Source organism: Lithobates pipiens, unplaced genomic scaffold (genome assembly GCF_037356315.1).
Source record: "Lithobates pipiens isolate NorthernLeopardFrog02 unplaced genomic scaffold, aLitPip1_a1.2 Scaffold_18, whole genome shotgun sequence".
Lineage (NCBI taxonomy): Eukaryota > Metazoa > Chordata > Amphibia > Anura > Ranidae > Lithobates > Lithobates pipiens.
In genome coordinates this window covers 366589876-366615712 of record NW_027507758.1, presented here as the reverse complement: position 1 = coordinate 366615712, position 25837 = coordinate 366589876, and the positions used below count along the sequence as shown (strand labels likewise).

The 25837-nt window shown below is 41.1% G+C and overlaps 1 protein-coding gene across 1 annotated transcript in view; it reads left to right on the top strand.

Annotated features, from left to right (window-relative positions):
- LOC143986725 (uncharacterized) overlaps nucleotides 1-25837 on the top strand; it is a 147150-nt gene that overhangs the window by 91752 nt on the left and 29561 nt on the right. The window contains 7 exon segments of the mRNA XM_077485132.1: nucleotides 6487-10188; nucleotides 15351-15458; nucleotides 19330-19443; nucleotides 20340-20462; nucleotides 24360-24473; nucleotides 25301-25414; nucleotides 25505-25627. Of these exon segments, the coding sequence (XP_077341258.1) occupies nucleotides 6487-10188; nucleotides 15351-15458; nucleotides 19330-19443; nucleotides 20340-20462; nucleotides 24360-24473; nucleotides 25301-25414; nucleotides 25505-25627 (4398 nt within the window).

Here is a 25837-nt window from a genome sequence, read left to right as displayed (position 1 = left end):
CACACTTGGGATTGCATCTCAGGGTCCTGATACAGCATACTTACTTTGTCACCAGGATCCTGCGATGTCCCCCCACTGTGTCTGCGGGCTGTGTCCTCTGCCTGAAGTTTTGTGTGCCGGGCCCCGTCGAGCCTTGCAACGCATGAGGGCGGAGCCCAGCGGCAAATTAAAAAAATTACACAAAACATAACACCTACAGTACACTGTACGGTACAATCATACAGATTACATTATTGTATCAAATAATTTCACCTCCCTTTTGTCCCTAATGCTTTGTCCAATGCCCTGTTTACAGTTTTATATTATATATACTGTTCCTTCTGCCTGGAAACTTGAGATTGTCCATAGCAAGCAAAAAAAAGTCCCTTTACATCAAAAGTGGTTTTAGACCAGCTAGAAAACAGTGATAGTAAATTAGAACACCTTCAGAATTGAGCGATAGTGAATTGTGAGGAAATACATGTTATTATTATTATATTATTATTTTTTATAATTATTTATAGTTATTTATTATAATATAATTTATGATTTTGTGTTTTAAACTGTATCATACCCGGGATGTCTACTAGACTATTGTTTGGACAGATTTAAGTGTGTAATTATTACTAAGAATTGTAGGCCTACAATATAAAACGCTAAATTTCTATGCAAAACAATGTACCGCTTTGAGACGCAAAAATATGACAATCATACCGCCAGGGTGGCTATGTAAATAAGGTGGTCAATTCAAACTTTGTACAAACAAAAACATTTTTTTTATTTTCTATGCACATGATTGGATATTCAAAGTGAATAGATCTTCACTGTATTCATTAAGCTAAGTGAACATTTACTTTGCAAAATTAATATTTCCTAGTAAAGCCCCATATTTACATACCTGAGAGTTACTTGTGCCCAATTGAAATATTTCAACAAGTGTAAGTCTATGCTTTATTCTCTGTGCATTGAATTTTTTGTATAAAATACCACAAAGTAATGTAATGCAGAGGTAATGATTGAAATACTAATATTGTAATGCTTTAGTGAATTATCCTAGTAAGTTTTATTGGAGACATTCAATAACACGTTTAAATACTTACCTAAAATTCACTATTTGAAGACGTTTACACTCTAAAGGTGTCTGAGTCTGAATTACTCCATTAAAAAATTGTGAAACTACAGACACTTTTGGATTGTAAACTTCTTTAAATGGTGAATTTTAGGTAAGTATTTAACCAGTTGCCGACCGCCGCACGCCGATGTACGTCGGTACAATGGCACGGGCAGGCATAAGGACATACATGTACGTCCCTTGCCTCCCGCGGGTCGGGGGCCCGATCGGGCCCCCGCCCGGTGCCTGCGGCGGTCGGTATTCGTTCGGGAGCGATCCCGGACGAGGGGACGGCCATTCATTCATGGCCACCCCCTCGCGATCGCTCCCGACGAATAGAAATCCCCGGTGACATCACTTCCTCTCCTGTAATGTAAACACAGGAGAGGAAGTGATGTATTCTCTCCTCCGTGTCGGTATTTTTCGTTCCGACACGGAGGAGAGCGGATCAGTAAGTTGCACCAACACTCTACACACACAGTAGAACATGCCAGGCACACTCACACCCCCCCTTTACCCCCCGATCACCCCCCCAATTACCCCTGCCCCCCAGTCACAGTGACACCAATGTCATTTTTTTTTTTTTTTTTGCATTGGTGTCATTTGTGACTGTAATAACTGTTAGGGCAGTTAGAGTTAGCCCCCTTTAGTTCTAATGTACCCCCCTAACCCCCCCAATAAAGGTTTAACCCCGTGATCACCCCCCGTCGCCAGTGTCACTAAGGCTGGGTTCACATTGCAGCGGTTTATGAGAACGAATGTGATTCGCACCGCACTGCAGTGCAAATCACATCCGATCTCTGTGCGATTCGAGTTCAGCCATTCGCCGCACCCGCCGCACCCGCCACACCCGCCGCACCCGCCGCAAATTCGCACGGGACCCTTTTTTTGGCCCGCAGCAGAATCGGATCGCATGGGTGTTCACACCATGCGATCCGAGTTTGCAGATCGCACTGCGATATGCGAACTGATCTGGGGGTGTCAGTAACATTTCACTGACACTCCCAGCAGTTCGCATAGGGCAGTGTGAACTGCCGCCGGGAGGCATGCGATGCGGGAACCCGCCGCGGATTCGCGGCGTTTCCGCATCGCTCCAGTGTGAACCCAGCCTAATAAGCGATCATTTTTCTGATCGCCGTATTAGTGTCACAGGTGACGCTAGTTAGGCAGGTAGGTATTTAGGTTCGCCGCAGCTTTTTATAGCGCCAGGGACCCCCATATACTACCGCATAAAGCCCCCTGATTGCCCCCTAGTTAACCCTTTCACCTGTGATCACCATATAACTGTTACAGGTGACGCTGGTTGGTTAGTTATTTTTTTATAGTTTCAGGGCACCCGCCATTTATTACCTAATAAAGGTTTAACCCCCTGATCACCCGGCGGGTGTCATTTGTGACTAATAACTGTTAGGGCAGTTAGGGTTAGCCCCCTTTAGTTCTAAGGTACCCCCCTAACCCCCCCAATAAAGGTTTAACCCCGTGATCACCCCCCGTCGCCAGTGTCACTAAGGCTGGGTTCACATTGCAGCGGTTTGAGAACGGATGTGATTCGCACCGCACTGCAGTGCAAATCACATCCGATCTCTGTGCGATTCGAGTTCAGCCATTCGCCGCACCCGCCACACCCGCCGCACCCGCCGCAAATTTGCACGGGACCCTTTTTTTGGCCCGCAGCAGAATCGGATCGCATGGGTGTTCACACCATGCGATCCGAGTTTGCAGATCGCACTGCGATATGCGAACTGATCTGGGGGTGTCAGTAACATTTCACTGACACTCCCAGCAGTTCGCATAGGGCAGTGTGAACTGCCGCCGGGAGGCATGCGATGCGGGAACCCGCCGCGCATTCGTGGCGTTCCCGCATCGCTCCAGTGTGAACCCAGCCTAATAAGCGATCGTTTTTCTGATCGCTGTATTAGTGTCACAGGTGACGCTAGTTAGGCAGGTAGGTATTTAGGTTCGCCGCAGCTTTTTATAGCGCCAGGGACCCCCATATACTACCGCATAAAGCCCCCTGATTGCCCCCTAGTTAACCCTTTCACCAGTGATCACCATATAACTGTTACAGGTGACGCTGGTTGGTTAGTTATTTTTTTATAGTTTCAGGGCACCCGCCATTTATTACCTAGTCTCACTAGTGTACCCCTAAATTTAGGGGTGTCTACTTTCCAAAATGGGGTCATTTGGGGGGGGGTTTGTGCCATCTTGGCATTTTATGGCCTTCAAAACTGTAACGCCCTTAGAAAGCCTGAAGGCGGTGCTTGGTTTTCGGGGCCCCGTACGCGGCTAGGCTCCCAAAAAGTCCCACATATGTGGTATCCCCGTACTCAGGAGAAGCAGCAGAATTTATTTTGGGGTGTCATTTCACATATGCCCATGGCATGCGTGAGCAATATATCATTTAGTGACAACTTTGTGAAAAAAAAAAAAAAAAAAAAAAGTTTGTAATTTTCCCGCAACTTGTGGCAAAATATAAAATATTCCATGGACTCAACATGCCTCTCAGCAAATAGCTTGGGGTGTCTACTTTCTAAAATGGGGTCATTTGTGGGGGTTTTGTGCCATCTTGGCATTTTATGGCCTTCAAAACTGTAATAGGTAGTGAGAAGTGAACTCAAAAATTTACGCCCTTAGAAAGCCTGAAGGCGGTGCTTGGTTTTCGGGGCCCCGTACGCGGCTAGGCTCCCAAAAAGTCCCACATATGTGGTATCCCCGTACTCAGGAGAAGCAGCAGAATTTATTTTGGGGTGTCATTTCACATATGCCCATGGCATGTGTGAGCAATATATCATTTAGTGACAACTTTGTGAAAAAAAAAAAAAAAGTTTGTAATTTTCCCGCAACTTGTGGCAAAATATAAAATATTCCATGAACTCAACATGCCTCTCAGCAAATAGCTTGGGGTGTCTACTTTCTAAAATGGGGTCATTTGTGGGGGTTTTGTGCCATCTTGGCATTTTATGGCCTTCAAAACTGTAATAGGTAGTGAGAAGTGAACTCAAAAATGTACGCCCTTAGAAAGCCTGAAGGCGGTGCTTGGTTTTCGGGGCCCCGTACGCGGCTAGGCTCCCAAAAAGTCCCACATATGTGGTATCCCCGTACTCAGGAGAAGCAGCAGAATTTATTTTGGGGTGTCATTTCACATACGCCCATAGCATGTGTGAGCAATATATCATTTAGTGACAACTTTGTGTAAAAAAAAAAAATAAAATTTTTTTTTGTCATTATTCAATCGCTTGAGGCAAAAAAATAAAATATTCAATGGGCTCAACATGCCTCTTATCAATTTCCTTAGGGGGTCTACTTTCCAAAATGGGGTCATTTGGGGGGGTTTTGTACTGCCCTGCCATTTTAGCACCTCAAGAAATGAGATAGGCAGTCGTAAACTAAAAGCTGCGTAAATTCCAGAAAACGTACCTTAGTTTGTAGATGTGACAACTTTTGCGCAAACCAATAAATATACAATTATTGACTTTTTTTTTACCAAAGACATGTGGCTGAATACATTTTGGCCTAAATGTATGACTAAAATTGAGTTTATTGGATTTTTCTAATAACAAAAAGTAGAAAATATCATTTTTTTTCAAAATTTGCGGTCTTTTTACGTTTATATCGCAAAAAATAAAAATCGCAGAGGCAATCAAATACCATCAAAAGAAAGCTCTATTTGTGGGAAGAAAAGGACGCAAATTTTGTTTGGGTACAACATTGCATGACCGCGCAATTACCAGTTAAAGCAGCGCAGTGCCAAAGTGTAAAAAGACCTCTGGTCATTTACCAGCAAAATGGTCCGGTCTGAAAGTGGTTAAAAGTGTTATTGAAAGTCTCCAATAAAACTTTCTAGGATAATTTACTAAAGGATAATTCACTAAAGCATTACGATAAATGTGCTTAATGATAAAACTATGATAAGTCAAATACGTCAGTGCAAGATGATGGAGTTCTTGTCATATTTGTGTATTGTGAGTTGTGAAATTCTCTATAAAATATAACCTGACAAATGCACCATACAGTGGTGCCATTTTCAATAACTTACTCTTTAGTTTCACATTTTTTAATGGAGAAATTGCAAGCACCGAATGGTGCATTTGTTGGGTGATATTTTATAGAGAATTTTGCAAATCACAATACCCAAATATGGCAAGAAATCCATCTTGCACTGAAGTATTAGAATTATCATAGTGTTAGCATTGACCACATTTCTCCAGTCACTCACTGTCTTTTACAGCATTTCACCAGTCTCCATTCAAACCTGTAGCCTGTCCCCAGTCTCTAATCATAATTTCCTCTAGTATCTCTGTAGTCTGTGACAGACCTATTTAGTACTACATATAATGATCATTACCAGGAGCACTTTTGTGATTCTAAGAGCCACAGTTTGGGCCTCCTATAGTTCATAAGTTGACAACCACTGGCAGGGGCGGACTGACCATTGGGCCACTCGGGCACTGCCCGAGGGCCCCATGCCACTAGGGGGCCCCATAAGGATTGCCAGCCTCAGTAAAACCAGGGACAGCATGTAAAAATGTGTGTTTTTTTTTTTTTTTTTACATCTGTCTCTGAAATGTCCCTTACCGACATCCTTTTGGTCTAAAAATCCCGAGATTATAATTGCCCCACCTCTCCAGTACCTTCTCAGCCAATAGAAACATGTCTGTGTATACTGTGTGATTGTATACTGTGTGTGTGTGTGTGTGTTTGTGTATACTGTGTGGCCCCATAATGTCTGATTGCCTGGGGGCCCCATAATCTCCTATTGCCCGGGGTCCCCATGAGTTGTCAGTCTGCCCCTGACCACTGGTATAAACTAACATTACTAAGCCTGAATCCAGGCTTAGGGCTAGGAGGGAGGTGTAATGTCACCTTATAGAATAGTTCAGACTCAGTATACCACTTGGGTATGGGATTCATAATCCACCCCAGGCACAAAGCAGCTGATTTAAAGATAAATAGAGGTAATTGCAGGCACCACAAAGATATTCACTTTACCAGTAATGTTAATTTATTCACATTTGATTCACTGTAGGATAAAAATAGCAGGGGGTTGGAACTGGACATTCACATCCCTTTTTCATGGCTAAAATCTAAAGATTCAAAACAATGTTTGAGGTTTATTAAAACTGAACTCAAGGTATGATCTTAACTACATACTTACATTGGTCTAGCTTAGATGAATATAAGTATGCATATCTCATAACTGGGGGAGCACTATGGAAGCTAACAATCGCTGTAGTAGTTGGTGCTACTTTAAAGATCTGTGCTATCTTTGGGGTCACAGCTAAACCTTTTTGGTGACTTAATAACGACTGAATAAATTGATACAATTCACTGGTAGAATAAGGTAAATGATTCATATAAAAGTCTTACATTGTTTATTATTGTTTCTGATGTAATAGAGACAACAATGGCACAGACATCTGCAAACTATAATATTTCAGCAGCAACATCATTTCCTCTCTCTTCTCAATCTGCTGGTGGATCAACACCTCATTTGAATCCTACAGCTTTTAGTTCAGCTCCTACAAATGAAATCACAAGCAACACAACTGTGGAATCACCCACAGCACCAGCTGCTGGAACAACAGCATTATATTTTAATACCACTATGATTGTAGCTAGCGCAACAGACAGTGCAACAGAAGATGTTCATTCAACCCGGGGCTCACATTCCAGTACTACATTTTCTAGCAATGAAAGTGTGACAACAGCATCAAGTACCAATGATGAAAGCACAAGTTTGACGGAAGCAACAACAACAGCAACAACAAAGGCCTTTGACACCACCACCAATGTAAGTTTCCTGTCATCACCAACTACTATTGTTGAAAAATACTCAACACGCACACAAGATAAAAATTCTGGTAGTGTTTCAAAATCAGAACGAACCACAATTGAAGCCACAGCAAGTGAAACACAATATGTAACAGAAACTACACTTTCATCAGTGAGCCCAACAGCTAATAATGATGTAACAGATGTTAGATCAGCAAGTTCCACATCAAATAGTACTGACAGTGCAACTGCTGCTAGTTCTACAACATTAGCAACTACTGGAAGTTCCACAGTAACAACCATAGCCAATGCAGTCAGTGCCAGCAGTACAAGTTTACCAGTATCACCATCTACTTCTACTGGAGAACAGACTATAATACAGTTAAACACCACATATTCCACAGTAAGTATTACATTAAGTAAAACAAATGCTGAAAGTGCAACCTATGAAAGCAACATAGCAGAAGCCTCAACTAAAAATTCAGCAACTACGACAACCAGCACTTCTGCATTGTCAGATTCCAACACCAATATACCTACTGTAATAACAGCTAAGAATGCAACAGAATTTACACATTCATTAATGGGCTCGACAACTACTAATAATATAAGTACAATTATGACTTCAGTTTCCGAGGCAACAAGCAGTCCTGAACTGTCAACCTCTAAATATGAAAAAACCTTCAACTTTACATCTAAAAAACCACTGTTGACATCCTCTTTAATTACATCAGAACTAAACATTTCTCCATCCCCATTGACAGAGCAACACAGTACAGCCACTCTTGTTTTCTCAACAGAACCCAGCACAGCTATTAAACATACCTCACAATATTCTGGCACATTTGATTCCACATCCACTAAAGAAATGAATACTCATGAATCATCATCAAACATGCTCACATCTATGTTTACTGAAACAACTTCTAAAAGTGAAAGTGCCTCTGTGTCCCCAACAACTAAAAGGTCTACTGAATTACATTCTGTCCCATCTGAGACAACTTCAAATGAACCATCTGCTTCTTCACATCTAAATTCACCAAAGGCGACAACAAGGGAAACATTGACTACAAACATGATTTCAGCATCAGCAGCAACAGGCCAATCTGCTCCATCACCCTCTGAATATCAAACAACCATTGACATTATATCTACAGAACCACCGACTACACCATCTATATTCACATCAGAACCCACCATTTCTTTATCCTATTCTACTGAGGTCCATGATTTGTCTGCTGTTTTTTCCACATTAGAACCCAGAACAAGAACAATACCTATCTCAGAGTTCACCAGTATATCTGTTTCCTCATCTACTGAGAAAAGCAATACTTATGAGTCAGCATCTAAATTGCAAACAACAATGTTGACTGAAAAAACTGCTGAACGTGAAAGTGTCTCTTCTTCCCTAATAACTGAAATGTCTACTGAATTACATTCTATCCCTTCTGAGACTACCTCAAATGAACCACCTGCTTCTTCACATCTAACATCACCAAAGGTAACAATAATAGAAACATTGAGTACAAAAATTATTTCAGCTTCAGAAGTAACAAGCAGATCTGGGCTATCGTCTTCTGAATATCAAACAACCTTTAAATTAACATCTACAAGACCATTTACTACATCATCTACATTTACCTCAGAACCCAGCATGTCTTTATCCTCATCTACTGATGCCTCCAGTACCTCTACTATTGAACAATCTACTGAATTACATTCTATCCTATCAGAGATGACCTCAAAAGAACCATCAGATTTTTCACATCTAACCTCGCCAAAGTCAACAATAATGGAAACATTGAGTACAAATACGATTTTACCTTCAGAAGCAACAAGCAGAAATGCTCCCTCATCTACTGAGAAAATTACTACTTATGAGTCAGCATCCAAATTGGAAACAACTATGTTGACTAAAAAGACTGCTGAAAGTATAAGTCCCCAAGCTTCTCTAACAACTGAACAGTCTACTGAATTACATTCTATCGCATCTGAGACTACCTCAAATGAACCAACTGATTTTTCAGATTTAACATCACCAAAGGCAACAACCAGGGAACCATTGAGTACAAACATGATTTCAGCTTCAGCAGCAACAAGCCAAGCTCCATCAGCCTCTGAATATAAAACAACCATTATATCTGCAGAACCACCAACTACATCACCTCTATTCTCTTCAGAACCCACCATTTCTCTATCCCATTCTACTATGGTCCACAGTTCATCTGCTGTTTTTTCCACATCAGAATCCAGAACAGGTCCAGTACCTATCTCAGAGTTCACCAGTATATCTGCTTCCTCATCTACTGTGAAAATCACTACTTCTGAGTCAGCATCTAAATTGAAAACAACAACGTTTACTGAAAATACTGCTGAAAGTGAAAGTGCCCCTTCTTCCCTAATAACTGAACAGTCTACTGAATTACTTTCTATCCCATCTGAGACTACCTCAAATGAACCACCTGCTTCTTCACATCTAACATCACCAAAGGCAACAATAATGGAAACATTGAGTACAAATATGATTTCAGCTTCAGAAGCAACAAGCAGATCTGGGCTATCAGCCTCTGAATATCAAAAAACCTTTGAATTAACATCTACAAAACCGTTTACTACATTATCTACATTTACCTCAGAACCCAACATGTCTTTAGTCTCATCTACTGACGCTTCCAGTACCGCTACTATTGTATCCACATTGGAACCCAGACCAACTCCAAAATATACCTCAGAATTCACCAGTATATCTGCTTCCTCCTCTACTGAGAAAATCACTACTTATGAGTCATCATCCAAATTGAAAACAACTATGTTGACTAAAAAGACTGCTGAAAGTATAAGTCCCCAAGCTTCTCTAACAACCTCTGACTATGAAACAGCTCTTGACTTAACATCTACAGAACTGCTGACTACATTATCAACATTTACATCAGAACCCAGCATGTCCCAATCCCAGTCATCTGCAGGCTCCACAAATGAACACTCCAGCTCATTGACTTCAAGTTCCCCTAAAACCACATCACTTAAATATCCATATTCCTCGACTGTCACTTCACCAAAGCCATCAGGTGGTGATGATTTATCATCTTCACAAATCCCTAGCAGCTCTACACAATCACAATTAAAAAGTTCCTCTGCACCTACGCCTAACACAACTACTATATCTGATACTGCTACCACATTTACTGAAAATAATGGTTTATCCACATCAACTAGCTCAGAGGCAACATCAGCCTTGTTTTATGACCCATCATCCAGCACTGTTTTGAATTCAACAGCATTTCAGAGTTATTCCTCTTCATCATCATCATCATCGCCACAAACAGGTACATTTTTCTTTTCATGTAATAAATGCATAAAAATAATTTCCTATTTTTTCACCTTGCGGTAACTGATATATTCAGATTGCTCCTCTCAGAGATACTCCACATTTGTATTACCAAATTAATTTGTCCTTTGCTTTTGCTGCAAAGTATTAGCCTTTTTAGCAATGAAAATAATTAAGAGTCGATAATATTTATTCAGTTTGAATATATCCATGTATCACTTTTAATGTCAGTCCTAAACCTCATAGAACTGGGTCAAAAAATGAATATCTATGTACTCTTTATAAACTCCAGCAATTTGGGTCTAGAGGAAACAGTTTGACACTTTTACACAGCACTTTAAAGCAAAAATAAGAATATATCTACAAACTACAGTGCACCTAACAGGCTGTAAGTGGACCTGCACTACCCCATCCAGCTTATTCTTCTCCACAATGGAATATGATCTCTCTCTTTCCATCTCACAGTAGTGGCTTCTCTCGTTATTTTCTGTGTAGTTCCTGTGTAGTGCACAGACCAGGTTGGTCCAACGGTTTGATCCCAGGTTCTAATTCCTTAGTGGAGCAAGCAGCCAGGCACAGGGTATTGTCAGCCAGATGCATCAAATCTCACTTAGTCCTAAGACAGTAATCAGTCAAATAGTGTATAGTGTTGTTTTATTTGTTTTGTAGTTTTTATTTGTTTTGTAGAACTAGGGTAGGTATTGGAAAATAACTTTGGGATACCCAGAAATATCAACTTGAAGGAGGACACTACCTTGCAACAGTTAACTGAAATAGAGCAGAATATTCTGTACAGACAGTAGCTCAGCACAGGAGGGCCTCCTCTAAGGGCACAGCCATGGCAGCAGGCCTGGAACAGTCCCTCTAGCAAAAAGGGGTGTAATCACAACAGTCTTTCTCCTGAGAATTCTCTAAAGTTCACTCACTGTGATCCAGGCAATCTGAAGGCCTTCTTTCAGCTTCAATTGATGCTGGGATAAAGCATTCCAGGAAAATCCCCTCTAGGAGTTGCCTTAAGTGTTCCTTTGTCTTTATGGGTGATCCTTCAGCTCCTTGTTGAGCTAGAATCATCCATGACTTCCGAAAACTTCTTCTAAACCTTGGAAGGTTTAACGTAACCGGGTGGTCCGCCCCCTCTGGCACAAGAGGAAGCCATGGGGAAGTCCCTGTGGCATCAGAGGGGGCAGGGTCACCCGAGTACATCACCGTGTGGCCCCGCCCTCAGTTATATAAGAACTGTCACAAGTGAAGAAGCATCACACAGTGGGAGCCTTCCATGGAGGCGGATCAGTTGCAGATTTTTTTTCTTTTTCAGTCCGTTGGCTGCGTGATAGAAGAAGCTGAATGGACATCTTGGGGCATTTTGCACTTTTGATTATTCATGTTCGTGTCCCATAGACTTTAATGGTGTTCTTGTGTTATGCCAAATTTTTTGCCTGTCTGCATGTTCTGCTGCAAACCCAACAGGAGGGTGTTTGGCTCATCCCTAATGTATACCTATAAAAAAATATTCCTATGAAAGGTGCCTACAAGAAGGAATGACTTCAGTAAAAGCAAGTCCTCACTTCACTTTCTTAAAAGCCCCATTAACACAGAAAAGCCCTGCCTTTGTTAGACACCAAAATTTGTTAAGGCAATACATTGTTAATAGCATCCCCTAATGCAGAGCGTTTGTGACCACCAAACTGCATAGTACTACTGTACCATGTGGTTTGGTACATCGCAATTGCTAAAAGTTGTGTGCTTTATGCACATTCACATGCATTTGGAAGCCTACTGAAATGAATGGACTGTCAAAAACAGAACACAAAAGAGACGCGTGCACTTTCTGTTATTTCCAGCTTTAAGAGGTACAGTCAGTGCTGTGTCTTGGCCCAGGCGGACAGGGCCCAGGCCTAGGGCATCTCTTTGCAGGATGAGCAGCAAAAAAGCCACCCCTGCACGAAAAAAGCACCCCCCCCCCCGTACTCCAAGTCCTGCCTCGTGCACATGTGCAATCCGACTTCTTGATGGCTGGTGACTGGCCATAGAACTGGCGGCGGCGGAGCCTAACACTCCGCCTACCCTTCTCCGCTCGACATTCTTACACAGTGCAACTTCTCCCAAGGGTGGGGTCTGTCTGTGTCCAGAGGAGGAGAGAGAGGAGGATGAGGGGAACCCCCAGTACAGCAGATACAAATCACGATTATAAAGCTATTATTTATACAATCAAATATAAAGTGCTCAATATTCAACAGACTAGAATACATAGATCATAGATCATAATTGTAATAAAGTGTTTCGTGCTACAAACTCATTAAACAGTACACATTCAGTGAAAGTTCATGTACTGCAAATTTTGCAGTACATGAACTTTCACTGAATGAGCACTGTTTACCGAGTTTGCATTGATTTCAGCATGTGCAAAGTGCTCCATGCATGCTGAAATCAATGGCAACCCATTAAACAGTGCACATTCAGTGAAAGTTAATGTACTGCAAAGTGCTATGTGCTATAATCCATGATTAATATACACTAATAAGCTGTGATATTATGAAACTGATGAGGCTGCACTGATGCTACTGATGAGGCGACACTCTTAAGCTGCACTGATAGAGCTGCACTGATATGCTACACTGATGGGCACTGCTAGGCTGCACTAGTGGGCACTGATTAGGCTGCACTGATATCGGCACTGATGGGGCTGCACTGATGGGCACTGATGAGTCTGCACTGATGAGCATTGATGAGTCTGCACTGATGGGCACTGATGGAGCTGCACTGATGGGCACTGATAGGCTGCACTGGTGGTCCCTGATGAGGACACACTGATAACCTCTGATGAGGCCGCACTGATGAGGCTGCCCTGATGGGCACTGATTGGACTGTACTGAATGGCACTGATAAGGCTGCACTGATGGGCACTAATGAGGCTGCACTGATGGATACTGATAAGCTGCACTGATGGGTACTGATATGCTTCTTGTTAATATTATTAAAGTTGTTGTTAATATTTCTTTTTGGAACTTAATTCTGTATAAAACATTTAACAGTGTAATTTCATGAGATAATTTCTGAGGGCGTGTTTAGGTGCTGACTTAGGGGCAGGGCGGGGCAGGGAAGGGGTTGGGTGGGAAAAGTGGTGGCAAGTAACTCTTGGTATCGCTAGTGGCTCAGAACTTGAAATTTTGAGCCCTGCATTGTACATTTACATTGGTCCCTACACTCAAGGAGCTTACAAGTAGGCACTTGGTTCCCACTTTTATTGTACAGCGAGGTGGAGCTCTAAGATGAAAAGATGGAGCCTAAAGTGGAAAGGGTGTGGTTTACAGATGACAGGAAGGGGTGGGCCATATTTAAATTGGGGGGTGCATAAGTTTAGTCAAGCCTAGGGCAGCACAAAACCTAAATACACCACTGGGTACAGTATCTTAAATTTTCATCAAATCAAAGTACCGGTATGTTGGATTTCTGCTTTCTGTCAAATAATGTCGATTTTCTGCCAGCCCAAAAATCACTACAGTACATAGTTGTGTTTCAAATGTGGTTTAACCAAAGGTCAGTATTCCAGTACACATTCAAAAAGATAGCTAAGGGGAGAATGGGATGAATGAGTTATTTCGAATTTTAGCCATAAAGGATATACAGCAAATACACTTTTTGTGCCTCGGATGCCTTTTCAAACGCAGCTATTACCATATAAAAGTAGTAATGACATCATCACTGTGCTAAACATAAACAAAACCCCTGCACAGAGAACTGCACCAATCTGGAAGAGATTCACAAAGCCCACCAAGATTCAAAATACAAATGATTATTATATTCACACAATATTTGTTCTCCCAGCGTTCAGCTTAGGGTTGAGCCCGCGGTTCGAGACGAACGTAAGTTTGACTTGAATATTGGGTGTTCGTTGTTCTAAAATGGACCGAAAATATGGGGTTTTCGCAGGAAAAATTGAGCGTTGCGGAGCGCCCCATAATGCACTGTGAGTTTGCAGTGCATTGCTGTATGAGGATTGACCAAAGCATGCCCCTGACCTGCATGCTTTGGCCAATCACAGTGCGCTCTGCTGAGAGAGCCATAATTGACCAAAGGCAGGTTGCCTTTGGCCCGTCATGGCTCAGGGGGACTAAGTCCACGCCCCACACACCCCACACATAAGGCTGCTTACATAGCGGCCTTGTATAGCATAGACTATATATTCATTGTAGACTCTATATTCAAGTCAGTGCAGGCAGTGTATGTGAGCCTGGTATATATATATATATATATATATATATATATATATATATATATATATATATAGATACTCTGCATTCAATGTAGCCTATATAGTCAGTGTAGACTCTATATTCAGTCAATGCAGGCAATGTAGTTTATATAACACAGTGTACTGAAGTGTTTAAGGGTAACCCTGCACCAAAATAAAATAAATGACGTGGGGGTCGCCCCAAAATCCATACCAGGCCCTTCAGGTTTGGGGAACCCCGCAACAATTATTTTTTTTTTAAATAGCATGGGGTCCCCCCCAAATCCATACCAGACCTTTATCCAAGCATGCAACCTGATAGGCCACAGGAAAAAGGGGGGAAGAGCGAGTGCCCCCCTCCTGAACCATACCAGGCCATATGCCCTCAACACATACCCCCAAAGCACCTTGTCTCCATGTTGATCCCACAACCCTTGCCCAGTGGTTGTGGGGGTCTGCAGGCAGGGGTGCTTATCGGAATCTGAAAGCCCCCTTTAACAAGGGGTCTCCCAGGTCCCAGCCCCTCTCTATGTGAATGGGTATGGGGTACATTGTACCCCTATCCATTCAACGAAAAAGTGTAAAAAATTTAAAAACAACAGCAGACAGTTTTTGACAATACCTTTATTTAAAAAAAAAGTGTCCCACAATGTAAATCCATCGTCAATCACAGCGCTGACAATACCTTTTTTACCAGGTGTTGTTACTAGCTTTACAGCCCGTTTTTTAAAACGTCCGTGTGTATGGGGCTTAAAATAAAAGAAAAATACGAAGAAAACATAAAATTGATTAAAAAAAAACATTGAAAAAGGGATAAACTCAATGAACCATTTGGTCCTTTTTCATTCTTCTATGATTCTAACAGTAATTTTAGAATGAAGGCTATGACAACTGCTTTTTCAGGGTTATATTTACCTTTCTTCTAACAGATAGTAAACCAACAACTGCCTATCAGCTTAAAACAACTGAAGCCATTACAAGCCTCAGTTCTGCAACTACAACACTGACAACTCAGAGCCTTTCCACTAATACAACAGGTATGGTAAATTATAAAGTAATATAGAGAGTGTAATGTATGTAATTATATTTTAGTCTACAAATGAATATCTGTATCTGTATAAAGCAGCTCTGATGCTGCATATACTTGACCGGACTTTCCGGCAGACTAGGTCCGAAGGGATTAGTCCGTCGGACAATCTGATCGTGTTCAGCCAGTTTTTCAAAAAATAAATCGGACGGACCTAAAAATAAAACATGTTTCAAATCTATCCGACGGACTCAATTTCTGATGGACTAAAGTCGGGAAAACTGCTCATCGTTGTGCTGGTCCGACGGACCAAATACGACGCAAGGGAAGCTGTTGGCTACTGGTTACTGGCTATTGAACTTCCTTGTTTAGTCCTGTTTATGTCATCACGTTCAAACCGAACGGGCTCACGAATCGACTAAGTCCGTTCATATGTGGCCAAGTTCATTCGGAAAGTCAGTTGAAACCCTGCCAAAAGTCCATTGGGAAGACCGTTGGACCTCGTCTGCTGAAAAGTCAGGTCGTGTGTACACAGCATAAGACTTAAAAAAACAAAATCGAAAAGAAAAAAGTTGCTTGCAAACCTAGAATTTTGGATATAGTGGGAAAAGAGAGTATCTCCAGTCTGGTACATATCCAGGGTTCTTTTAGAGAGGGATTTACCTAACTCCAATGGTTTCACATGATAAAAACTTAGGGTAAATCTGCAACAGGGAGATTGATCTGGCAATGGATCTAATCCCTACCGTACTTTAAAAAAATATATATATATATTTTTGTCTGTGCTACTATTGGAAACTTTTTCTGTTTCTGTCTGGGAAAAAGTTGTCAAAAAGACAGTAAGTGAAGGCAAATCTATCTGATGGAGTCCTGAATAGCAGTGACAGGTATGCTAATCTGTGTCCAATTTGTCCAAAGCACACACCTAATAAAAATGAACTCCAGTATAATTGAATAAAAAAAAATCAATATATTGCAGTTTAGTAATCCTGAATGTGGTGGCTGCATTAGTTGTCTTTTTTATTTTTTTACTTTTTTTTTCTTCCTTTTACCTGGGGATCTGGCCAGTAACACTTTAAGTGTCTCCATTCTGAATGGAGCATTGTCAGTCTGTGGGTAGGGTAGTGTTATGCCATGTACACACGACCGGACTTTCTGGCAGACTAGGTTCGAAGTAATCAGTCCGTCGGACAATCCGATCGTGTGTGGACTAATCTGATCATTTTACATTAAAAAAATTCAGACGAACCTCGAAATAGAACATGTTTCAAATCTGTCCGACGGACTCAATTCCTATCGGGAAAACCATTAGTCTGTATGCTGGTCTGACAGACCAAATACGACACAAGGGAAGCTATTGGCTACTGAACTAACTTCCTTTTCTAGTCCCGTCATACGTCATCATGTTCAAAAGGAATGGAATTAGTCTGTTCATGTTTGGCCAAGTCCTTTTGTTTGAAAGTCCGTCGGAACTCCGTTGAAAGTCCGTCGGAAAGACCGTCGTACCTAGTCTGCCGGAAAGTGCGGTCGTGTGTACGCGGCATTAGATGTCCTAGCAGGTTTAGATGACTAACTTGACTAACAAAAGCCTTATACCAGCTAACACAGTTTAAGCAGTTAGAGCAACAGGTTTTTTTTCCCCTTAAAATTGGTGCACAAATATGGGGCAAACTGTGGTGAAGGAAAAATGTCACTGTGTCAGTGGTTTCACTGGAAGGAAAAAATTCTCCTCGTATCAGTGCTGTCACTGAAAAATTACCCTGTGTTGGTAGTGTCACTGGAAGGAAACACATTTCCGCAAGTTGTGACTAAGAAGAAAACTGTTGCTACTTCAGTGTCAGGGCCACTTCACAGCACACTTTTGCGATCCAGATGCTTTTCTGCTTGTGACTTGATGCGGTTTTAATGCAACTTGCTTGCGACTTTTATAAGGCTATGTAGTGGAACTTTCGTACGACTTAATACAACCTTGATGTTATGTGTTTTTTGGTTTTGGCCACTGGTAACAATAGTGTGACATACATCCTTTTCCTTTTTACTTCCTGGTTTCTCTGTGTTGTGTGGCATGCCACACTTGCAGTTCCATGGAAACACAAGCATGGCGTGCATTTGCAGTGCACTTCTGAAACATGTGGCAAAGCATTTTTGCATTCAGAAGTAAAGCAAATGCAGCCTAAATGACAGCACAAACAAATGCATGTTTGCAGCATGTTTACAAAACATGCGGTGAAGCACACATGTTTTTGTTCAGAAATGCGTAGGTGCAAATGCAGCCTAAATGGCAATGCAAGTGTGATGTGCATTTTGCAGAGTATTTCTAAAATGTGCAGCAAAGTGCAAGTGATTTGTGTTTAGAAATGTGCAGATGCGAATGCAGCCTAAATGAGCTTCATCATATGCCCATCACACACATTCCGGGATGAGCTCTCAATTTTGGGTACTGCAACAATAATCAGCTGGATACTGGTTCAAGTCACAATGAAGATATTTGCCAGTACACCATGGAATGACATAAATAGCGTCCAAATGGATAATTTATTGCATGATCACAACACAAGGAGAGTGCAAGTTGCAAAGTCACGCAGGACCCCTTCGTCAGGCATGTGATAAATTGTGGGGTAACAGTGAAAATAATTTAAATAACTATCAACCAATCATAAAATACAGAAAAAAGAAAAAAAATTAAATAAACCAAAGCTCCCCCCACCCCCAGACTGGTATGACGTCACAAATCCAGCCAAAACAGCTAAAATAATTCAAATACATTAGCACAATATCACACATTTGAAAAATGACAATGCAAGCTGATGAGTGTTTGGAAACATGAGGCGAAATGCAAATTTTTTGAGCGGGTTGCCGTGCGTTCAGTAATGTACAGCTGCGAATGCATCCTAATTGTTAATGACACCCCGATCACGGTTGGCAGATGCGTGTTTTGCCACGCAGCACAATGCACTACAAACTCTCTAAATAGTGCACTCAAAAATCGTGTGACTCTCCATGACCGAAAAGGTTCTGAAACTACTTTGGCATTGTTGCGTGTAGGGCAACCCGTTCAAGTGAATGGGCTGCCTTATGGGTGCTGTGCATAGGGCAATAAAAAATGAGTGGGAATGCATATTTTGGCTACGCTCAGATGTGAATGGAATGTACTTGGATAAAGAGTTTTTAGGTATCAATGACCTGGGAGCAGAGGTGAGGGTTAAAAAAAAAAAATATCTATCAAATTCTTACAGGAATCGCTTCTTATCTAATGATAGTGCGACTTCTGTGAGATAACATAGAAGTCAATGGTGCTGAAATCACACTGGAGTGGCACCTAAATAGTACAGGAGCCTTTTCCAAAATCCCACTTTGCTGCATCCCATTGATTAAGATGGGTGTCACCAAAAACATGGATAGATCTAAAAGGATCCTGGGGACTCTGAGGGAGGAAAGTGGCTTAAGGGCTCTAAGGGAGAAGGTTAGGGGTGTTTGATGGGTTTTGGGGAGAAGAGGGGAAGTCTAGGATTGAGTTATCCCCCACCCTCTGTATACTCACTTAGTTCAGACCTCCTTCTTAGCTCTGCGCCCAAGGGGAATGAAGACAGCTTCTCCTCCCTTCTATCTCAAGTCATGTGATATGTCACATGACAATGGTAAACAGGTAGAAGAACAACCTGCCCTCACTCCTCAGCGGCACCTGCTTCTTCTGACAGATGAACAAAGCAGCTGAAGCTCCCAGCATTTTCCTCCCCCACCCCCTCCACATATCAACACTGTGTCAGGGGTACATCACCCTTCTGCCCCCCCCCCCCCCATTCTCCCAGGCCTGATTATATTGTTATATGGCTAGCTTGCATTTTTATTCCTTTCTGAAAGATAGATGTGTTTTATTGCAGACCCTGATGACTGTGCCTCAAGCCCATGTAAAAATGATGGTACCTGTATTGATGGATACTATACTTTCTCCTGTCTGTGTCAAGCTGGTTGGCAGGGAAGCACATGCAATGAAGGTAAGAAAATGTACATACACATGTGTGTTAATGCATTTCTCGTCATTGCTGGTTTTTATTAGTAAGTAAACTATGTATGAACTGTACTAATTCTGAAGAACTGTAAGAAGAAAAACCCAACTATCGTTCCAATACTTACTTTTACCTGCAACGCAAAATATACTGTAATTGGTTGCAACAGACAATTTGTTTTGCCATTCAAGTTCTTATGCTGGCAGCCACTCAATTTTGTTGTATGCACTGTTTGGAGCCTATTTTGTTTGACATAGTTAAATCATCCTGAAATCTCTGAAGTTTTAGAGCCTATCTGGGGAATTAACTAAGCTTCCTGTGCCATTATAATGATGTGGCGTGCATCACATTAACAGAGACCTGTTTCAAGTCTATCTTCTCCCCATTTTTTTTCATTCAGAGTAAAATAGAAACTAGCACAGGTCTGCACCTGATTAAAAAAAACTGCCTCCTATTCCGGCCAAGTGCGACCACTCACATCCCTCTCCCTGCCACTGCAGTGAACACACAACACGAGCAGAGACTGCACAGGCTTAACATCCTACTCCTCTCCAATCTGAGTCAAGCAGGGATGGGGACAGGCAGAGACTGTGGCCTGCAGCGCCAGCTCTCTCTGTTCTCTGTGCTGTGTGCTTTGCCTGTCAGAGCCAAAAAACAGATCATTCCCCAAAAAACAGTGATCCCCTTTAATTTATTAGAAGCAGCATCTGTTGCATGTTCTAAGTTTAGAAGTGTTGTTTAAGCATTGTGTGTGCCCAACTCTTTGTTAATTACCACTAGTACATCTACATTTTACATTTTATTTATTGTAGTTCTGAAATATTTTTATACTGGATGTTTCTTATGGATATACTGTATATAGCTAAACTTTGTTTGCTTTTCAGATGTTGATGAATGCTCCCTGGGAACTGCAAAATGTGACCCGGATACCGTATGCATTAACACCAGAGGTTCTTACACATGTACCTGCAAGACAGGATATAGAGAAACTGGCCAAAGTTGTCAATGTAAGTGTGGGATTAATAATAATAATAATAATTATATATTATTTTGTACAAGAAATGGTGATGATGTTGCGCTGTCAATATAATTGTGTATTACTATGCATTACATAACATAGTGTGCATAAGATACTTCTGTAGCCATGTTGTTAGCACTACTGACAAACAATCCCCAAATCACCCCACTGCCAGACTTCATGCATCCTTTCCAGAGACAATGAACAGTCATTTTAGGGTTGAACTGGATGGACTTGTGTCTTTTTTCAACCTGACTAACTATGTAACTATGTAACTATGTAACTATATTTGCAAGATTTGTTTTTGTTGTTTTATTGGGGGGTACAACTTGGATAGGGATTGAGGTATGGGATGCCCTTAGAAATAATCATTGCCATCATATTTACAGAGCCTGAAGATTGAATGTGTACACTTGACACTTAAGTAGAAATCTTCTTCTGCAGCTCCCTGCAGACTGTTACTCCCCCTGCATCTCCATGCAGACTATTGCTCCCTCTACAATCTCCATGCAGACTACTGTTACTAAGAGTTTTCCATCACCGTGTGAGGGACAGAAACATCACTTTTGACCTTGTAAAAGTAATGGTCTTGTTTTCACCACCTGCCAAACTTGCTTCTCCTTGCACCCTTGGTTTCCTCCTGCACAACTTGTAATTATGTTTAAGGTATAACACATCCTCTTCTAATGGGTATGAAGAATTCACACTGAATAAGCACCTATACTGGCTCTGGTGACTCACTGCTACTAGGCCTGAGGTCTGCAGAACCTCTCCCCGGGGGCCTAGTAGGTCAAAGTCTATATTCTAAGAAATGGACTACTGCTCCCAGCCAGTCCAACTTGCAAACCATGTGTCCCCCGGCCACACTAGTTTGACACACACATCCTCACAGTCTCTTCTCTGGTCCAGGACTCTTCACCATCCACCGTGTGCATTATAAAGACTCTGCTAGTGACTGTGTAGAAGCAGAGTTCCCTGGCATATCCTCCAGCCATCCACTGTGGTAACACTCACTGAACTTCCAACCTCCCAGCCCTGGTTTCTCAATGAGGAACTTTCCTGGACCATGTGTTCCGACAGCTTCTCCTGCCCCTTTGCTCCAGGAGTTCCCTGCCACTAACAGTGTGGTAACAGAGACATTGCCAGTGACCGTGTAAAGGCAATGTTCCCTCCCAGTTCTCCCCGGGCATCTTTCTGCAATTCCACACCCCCCCCAGATGGGGGTGTGCTCCTGCGTCTGTCTAGCACTCCATTCCTCACATCACCTAGTTGACTACTCCTCCCAGCAGCATGTCGCCTCAGCATATATATAGGAGGCCCGCCCCCCGCCAATGCCAGTTAGGGATTGGTCAGAGCTCCCACATGTGCTGCCTGCCACTCCAGCTCTAAGCACAGCCTCTTTTTTCCAGAACATTCTCCCTGAAAGCAGGGGAGGTGCCTCAGAACTGGAGCCAGGTGGTCACACCCACTGCTACTCTAACCACTCCCAGCCCAAGATCAAAACAAACAGGCCCAGCTTGTAGCATAGGCCTGACTAAATTTGCCTTTGCTGAACAAACCTAGTAAAACAACCCTTACTAGCACCTACCTTCTGGTAGAGTGTGCTACACTTCATAAAACGAAACATTTCATAAAAAAGACAAATACATATTCATTGTTTCTATAATAAACATATACTCAAATGCCAATAAAGTGACTGATTAAATAACTAAAGTCTCAGTGATGACAATATAAATCCAACAGCGCAGCTATAAAAAAGTGCTACAATTCTTCCACATTCCAAACAGTGAATAGAAGTGATTGGTGTCTCTTCTTAAAGCTTATATGACACCTCAGTGCTCACAAGCCTCTCACCTTACGTAAGATAACAGCATTGGGTGTAGATAACTCTCATGGGGGATCCTTGTGCCTCCACTTATCTCTGGGGATCTCTCTGCAATGGACGCAGCCCTCGGGACTGGATAGATGGCAATACTTACTTATAAGTAATCCTGAGGTTCCACCTAGTCTCCTCCGTGATGGCGGTAAACAAAAGGGGCTCCAATAGTGTGATATAATTTCTCAAACAAATTGTATTATAAAAAACAGTGTGGTTTTACTCACATTATAAACGATTAGCTAGACATATAATCCACGAGCATCGAGCTTGTACGCCTACATCACTTACGGACTATCTGACGCTCAATCCCGACGCGTATCATCACGTATAATGTGACTCCATCTGGGCATAACAACAGATAGAAATGGTGTCCTTATATAGTGTGATAGGTAAGTATTTGCTGGTGGCCATTTTCCCATAGCCTACCAATAGAATGTATTGTAACAACCATTTTATTGTGGCCCGTCACATGTAACAATTAAGTCGGTGGCCATTTTCTCATAGACTCATATTGAAATACATTATGGAAGCCCTTATCTAAGTGTTCATTATGAAAGCCTACCATAGCGGACATCTTTCTATACATATTTAGGCAGCCATTTAACTAAAAAATGTCAAACAACTACGTTAAAAAAACTTCAATAATCCATAGAACTAATTGGATAAATATTACTAACATGGGGATTATTCCAAAATATCTAAAAAAAATGGGAATTGATTCAGGTAATCAATCATCCTACCCTCCACAAAACAAACATAGGAATCCAAACACATTAATAAAAAGTATATACAATAAACCGAAGTATATTTGTACAGACCACACCACATAGGTGTGTGGGGAACCGATGTATATGTCCATATTCGAAAAGGATGAATGCAAAAAAAACAAAGGAATAGTAATTAAAATAAAATGAGTCTACAGTAAAAATAAATAAAAGTGACATATTAGATTTCTAATGTGTAAATAAATTATATAAAACATGTGATGTGGTAAATAAATACCTCAAATAGGTAATAAATATATGTGATCATGGAGCATCTTATATGTAATACAAAGATAAACAAACACATTTTAAAGGGGCAGTAACAAAATAAAATTAGAAATCAAAGTTCCACGTTCAAAACATGAGGTGTGAGAGTATCCATTAGGAAAATCCATTTGTAATCTAATTTACTAAGGGTTCTAACTTCATGGCTACCCTGCCAGTGCTTAGTGTGTCAGCACAGGCACTTTACTTTCATTGGACAAAGAATCCAGTGAAGGACAACAAAATGAATAGGGGGATGGGAGAGCTCAGCTATGAGGATTGATTACATATGTTACAATTATTGACTCTGGAGAAGATGTGCTTAAGAGGGGACTTGATTACTTTGTACAAATATATCAAAGGTGAATACAATAACTGTAATAAACTGTTTACTCTAAGGTTCTTGAAGAGGAAACATGGTTACAATTTGAGGTTAGAAGAAAGGAGGTTTAACCTTAGATTGTGAAATGGGTTCTATACCTTTAGAGCAGGAAAAATGTGGAACATCTTCCTCAGAAAGTAGCATATACATGGATATGGGAATTGTCAGAGAATACATATCACACACAAAAACACACTCAGACTGAACTGAATGAACCTGTACACTTTTTTCAACCTTATAAATTATGTAACTGTCGTGTGTATATAACTGCATATAAATATAAGTTGTTTGGTCCAATAAGACCAAAACAGAACTTTTCAATCTAAGTAAAAATCACTATAGTAGTTAACTGAATGATTTTAACCCAATCTTTAGTTTATAAGAACTTTAAAGCTGACAACACTAACATGAGCTAAGTGATATCCCCTATCCCTATTTAGCTGTAAAGAAATAGGTTGGAGAATTATACTTTGCACAAGTGTTTGAATATTTGCTCATAAAAACAAGAAATACCAGTAGTAGCAGCTAGCAGTTTGTTAGAATTTGAAACAATCATGTAATACACAAAATGTATAAATTGTCTTTTTCTCTCTGCAGTTATAAACTTGTGCCTCAGAAATTTTTGTTTGAATGGTGCAACTTGTATAAGTTCTCTGAATTCCTTTTCCTGTTCATGCCCCATGGGATACAGTGGAAAATTATGTGAAATTGGTGAGTACATGAGAATATACTGTATGTGTTATTTATGTCATTTATTGCACTAGAAATACCTGAGACTGTATTTCTGCTGGAAATTGGTCATTTAGATCCCTAGATCTCATTTTATAGAAATGTATAACTAAATTTATATTTATATGAAGCCTGGTGCAGACAAAAGTCCAAAGCGATTGAACCTGTGGGCTCATTGCATATATGGGTATCCCAGGTTCAGAGTACAAGCATATTTACATGCTTGCTTTCATCCATGGTTAATTTTCAGGTGCTCAGGTATAGCCAAAACCTGGGCATACTAATATGCAAATATCAGCCACAGATTTTGCTGATGATCCCTATCTCATCTGCTTCCACATTTGACACATTCCTATTGGTCACTAATTATAATAGGTGGCCTGACTTTCCAAAGCTCTGGTTGTGCTCTGCAGATAAATCAATAAACTGGTAGCCCATTAGGCTACCTATTGAATGTGGTGGTCTAAAAGGAGGTAGGAGGGGCAGTGTCCGTGGTCTGTAGATACCTACACATTCTAAAAATACATTTAAGATGGTCACTGTGAAGGTGCTGCTCAAGCCAATCTCACACATTCACATATGAGTCCATACAAGATAAGATTATAAGATGGTAAACTACAGCGCTATTGACAGTGTGCACTGAGCGCTGTTGTCTGCTGTCATTCTGGAATTCAAAAAGGTATTATTTGGGAAAATCTGGACATGTGATTAGAGCATCTGCTGCCATGGAATGATTGCTTCTATTGTCCTCCATGCAAGCTAGGCATTGCTTGTTATTCAAAATTACATTTCTTTTTATGCCTTTATAGAAATTGATGATTGCGCAAGTGCCCCTTGTAAGAATGGTGCAGTCTGTGTAAACAAAGTGAATGCTTACTCTTGTCTGTGCCAGAAAGGCTGGACTGGCAGCAACTGTACTACAGGTAAGGGAATACTGAATTTCTATTCATCTGCAGCAAGTAGATGAGCTGTGTGGATGACGGCAAGAATTATATTGTCAATGTTTCTTCCAGATGTGGATGAATGTTCTCAAGGGCTCAATAATTGTGATCAGCATGCAATGTGCACCAATACACCTGGATCCTACAAATGTACCTGTAACAGTGGCTATAGAGGAGACGGCTTTACCTGTACTGGTAAGTGTACTGCTCACCTACTTGGCCTAAGCATGCAGCTTTTTTTATTTTACATTTTTTTTTCCTACTAGTTTCTTTTTTTTCTCTATAAGTGGTACATGTTAATTACTCAAAGTGTAACTCCACTCCAAAATAATATAGCATATACAATTGCAAAAAAGCCATATTGTATAATAACATAATTACCTTTCCTTTTTAATATGCAATTCT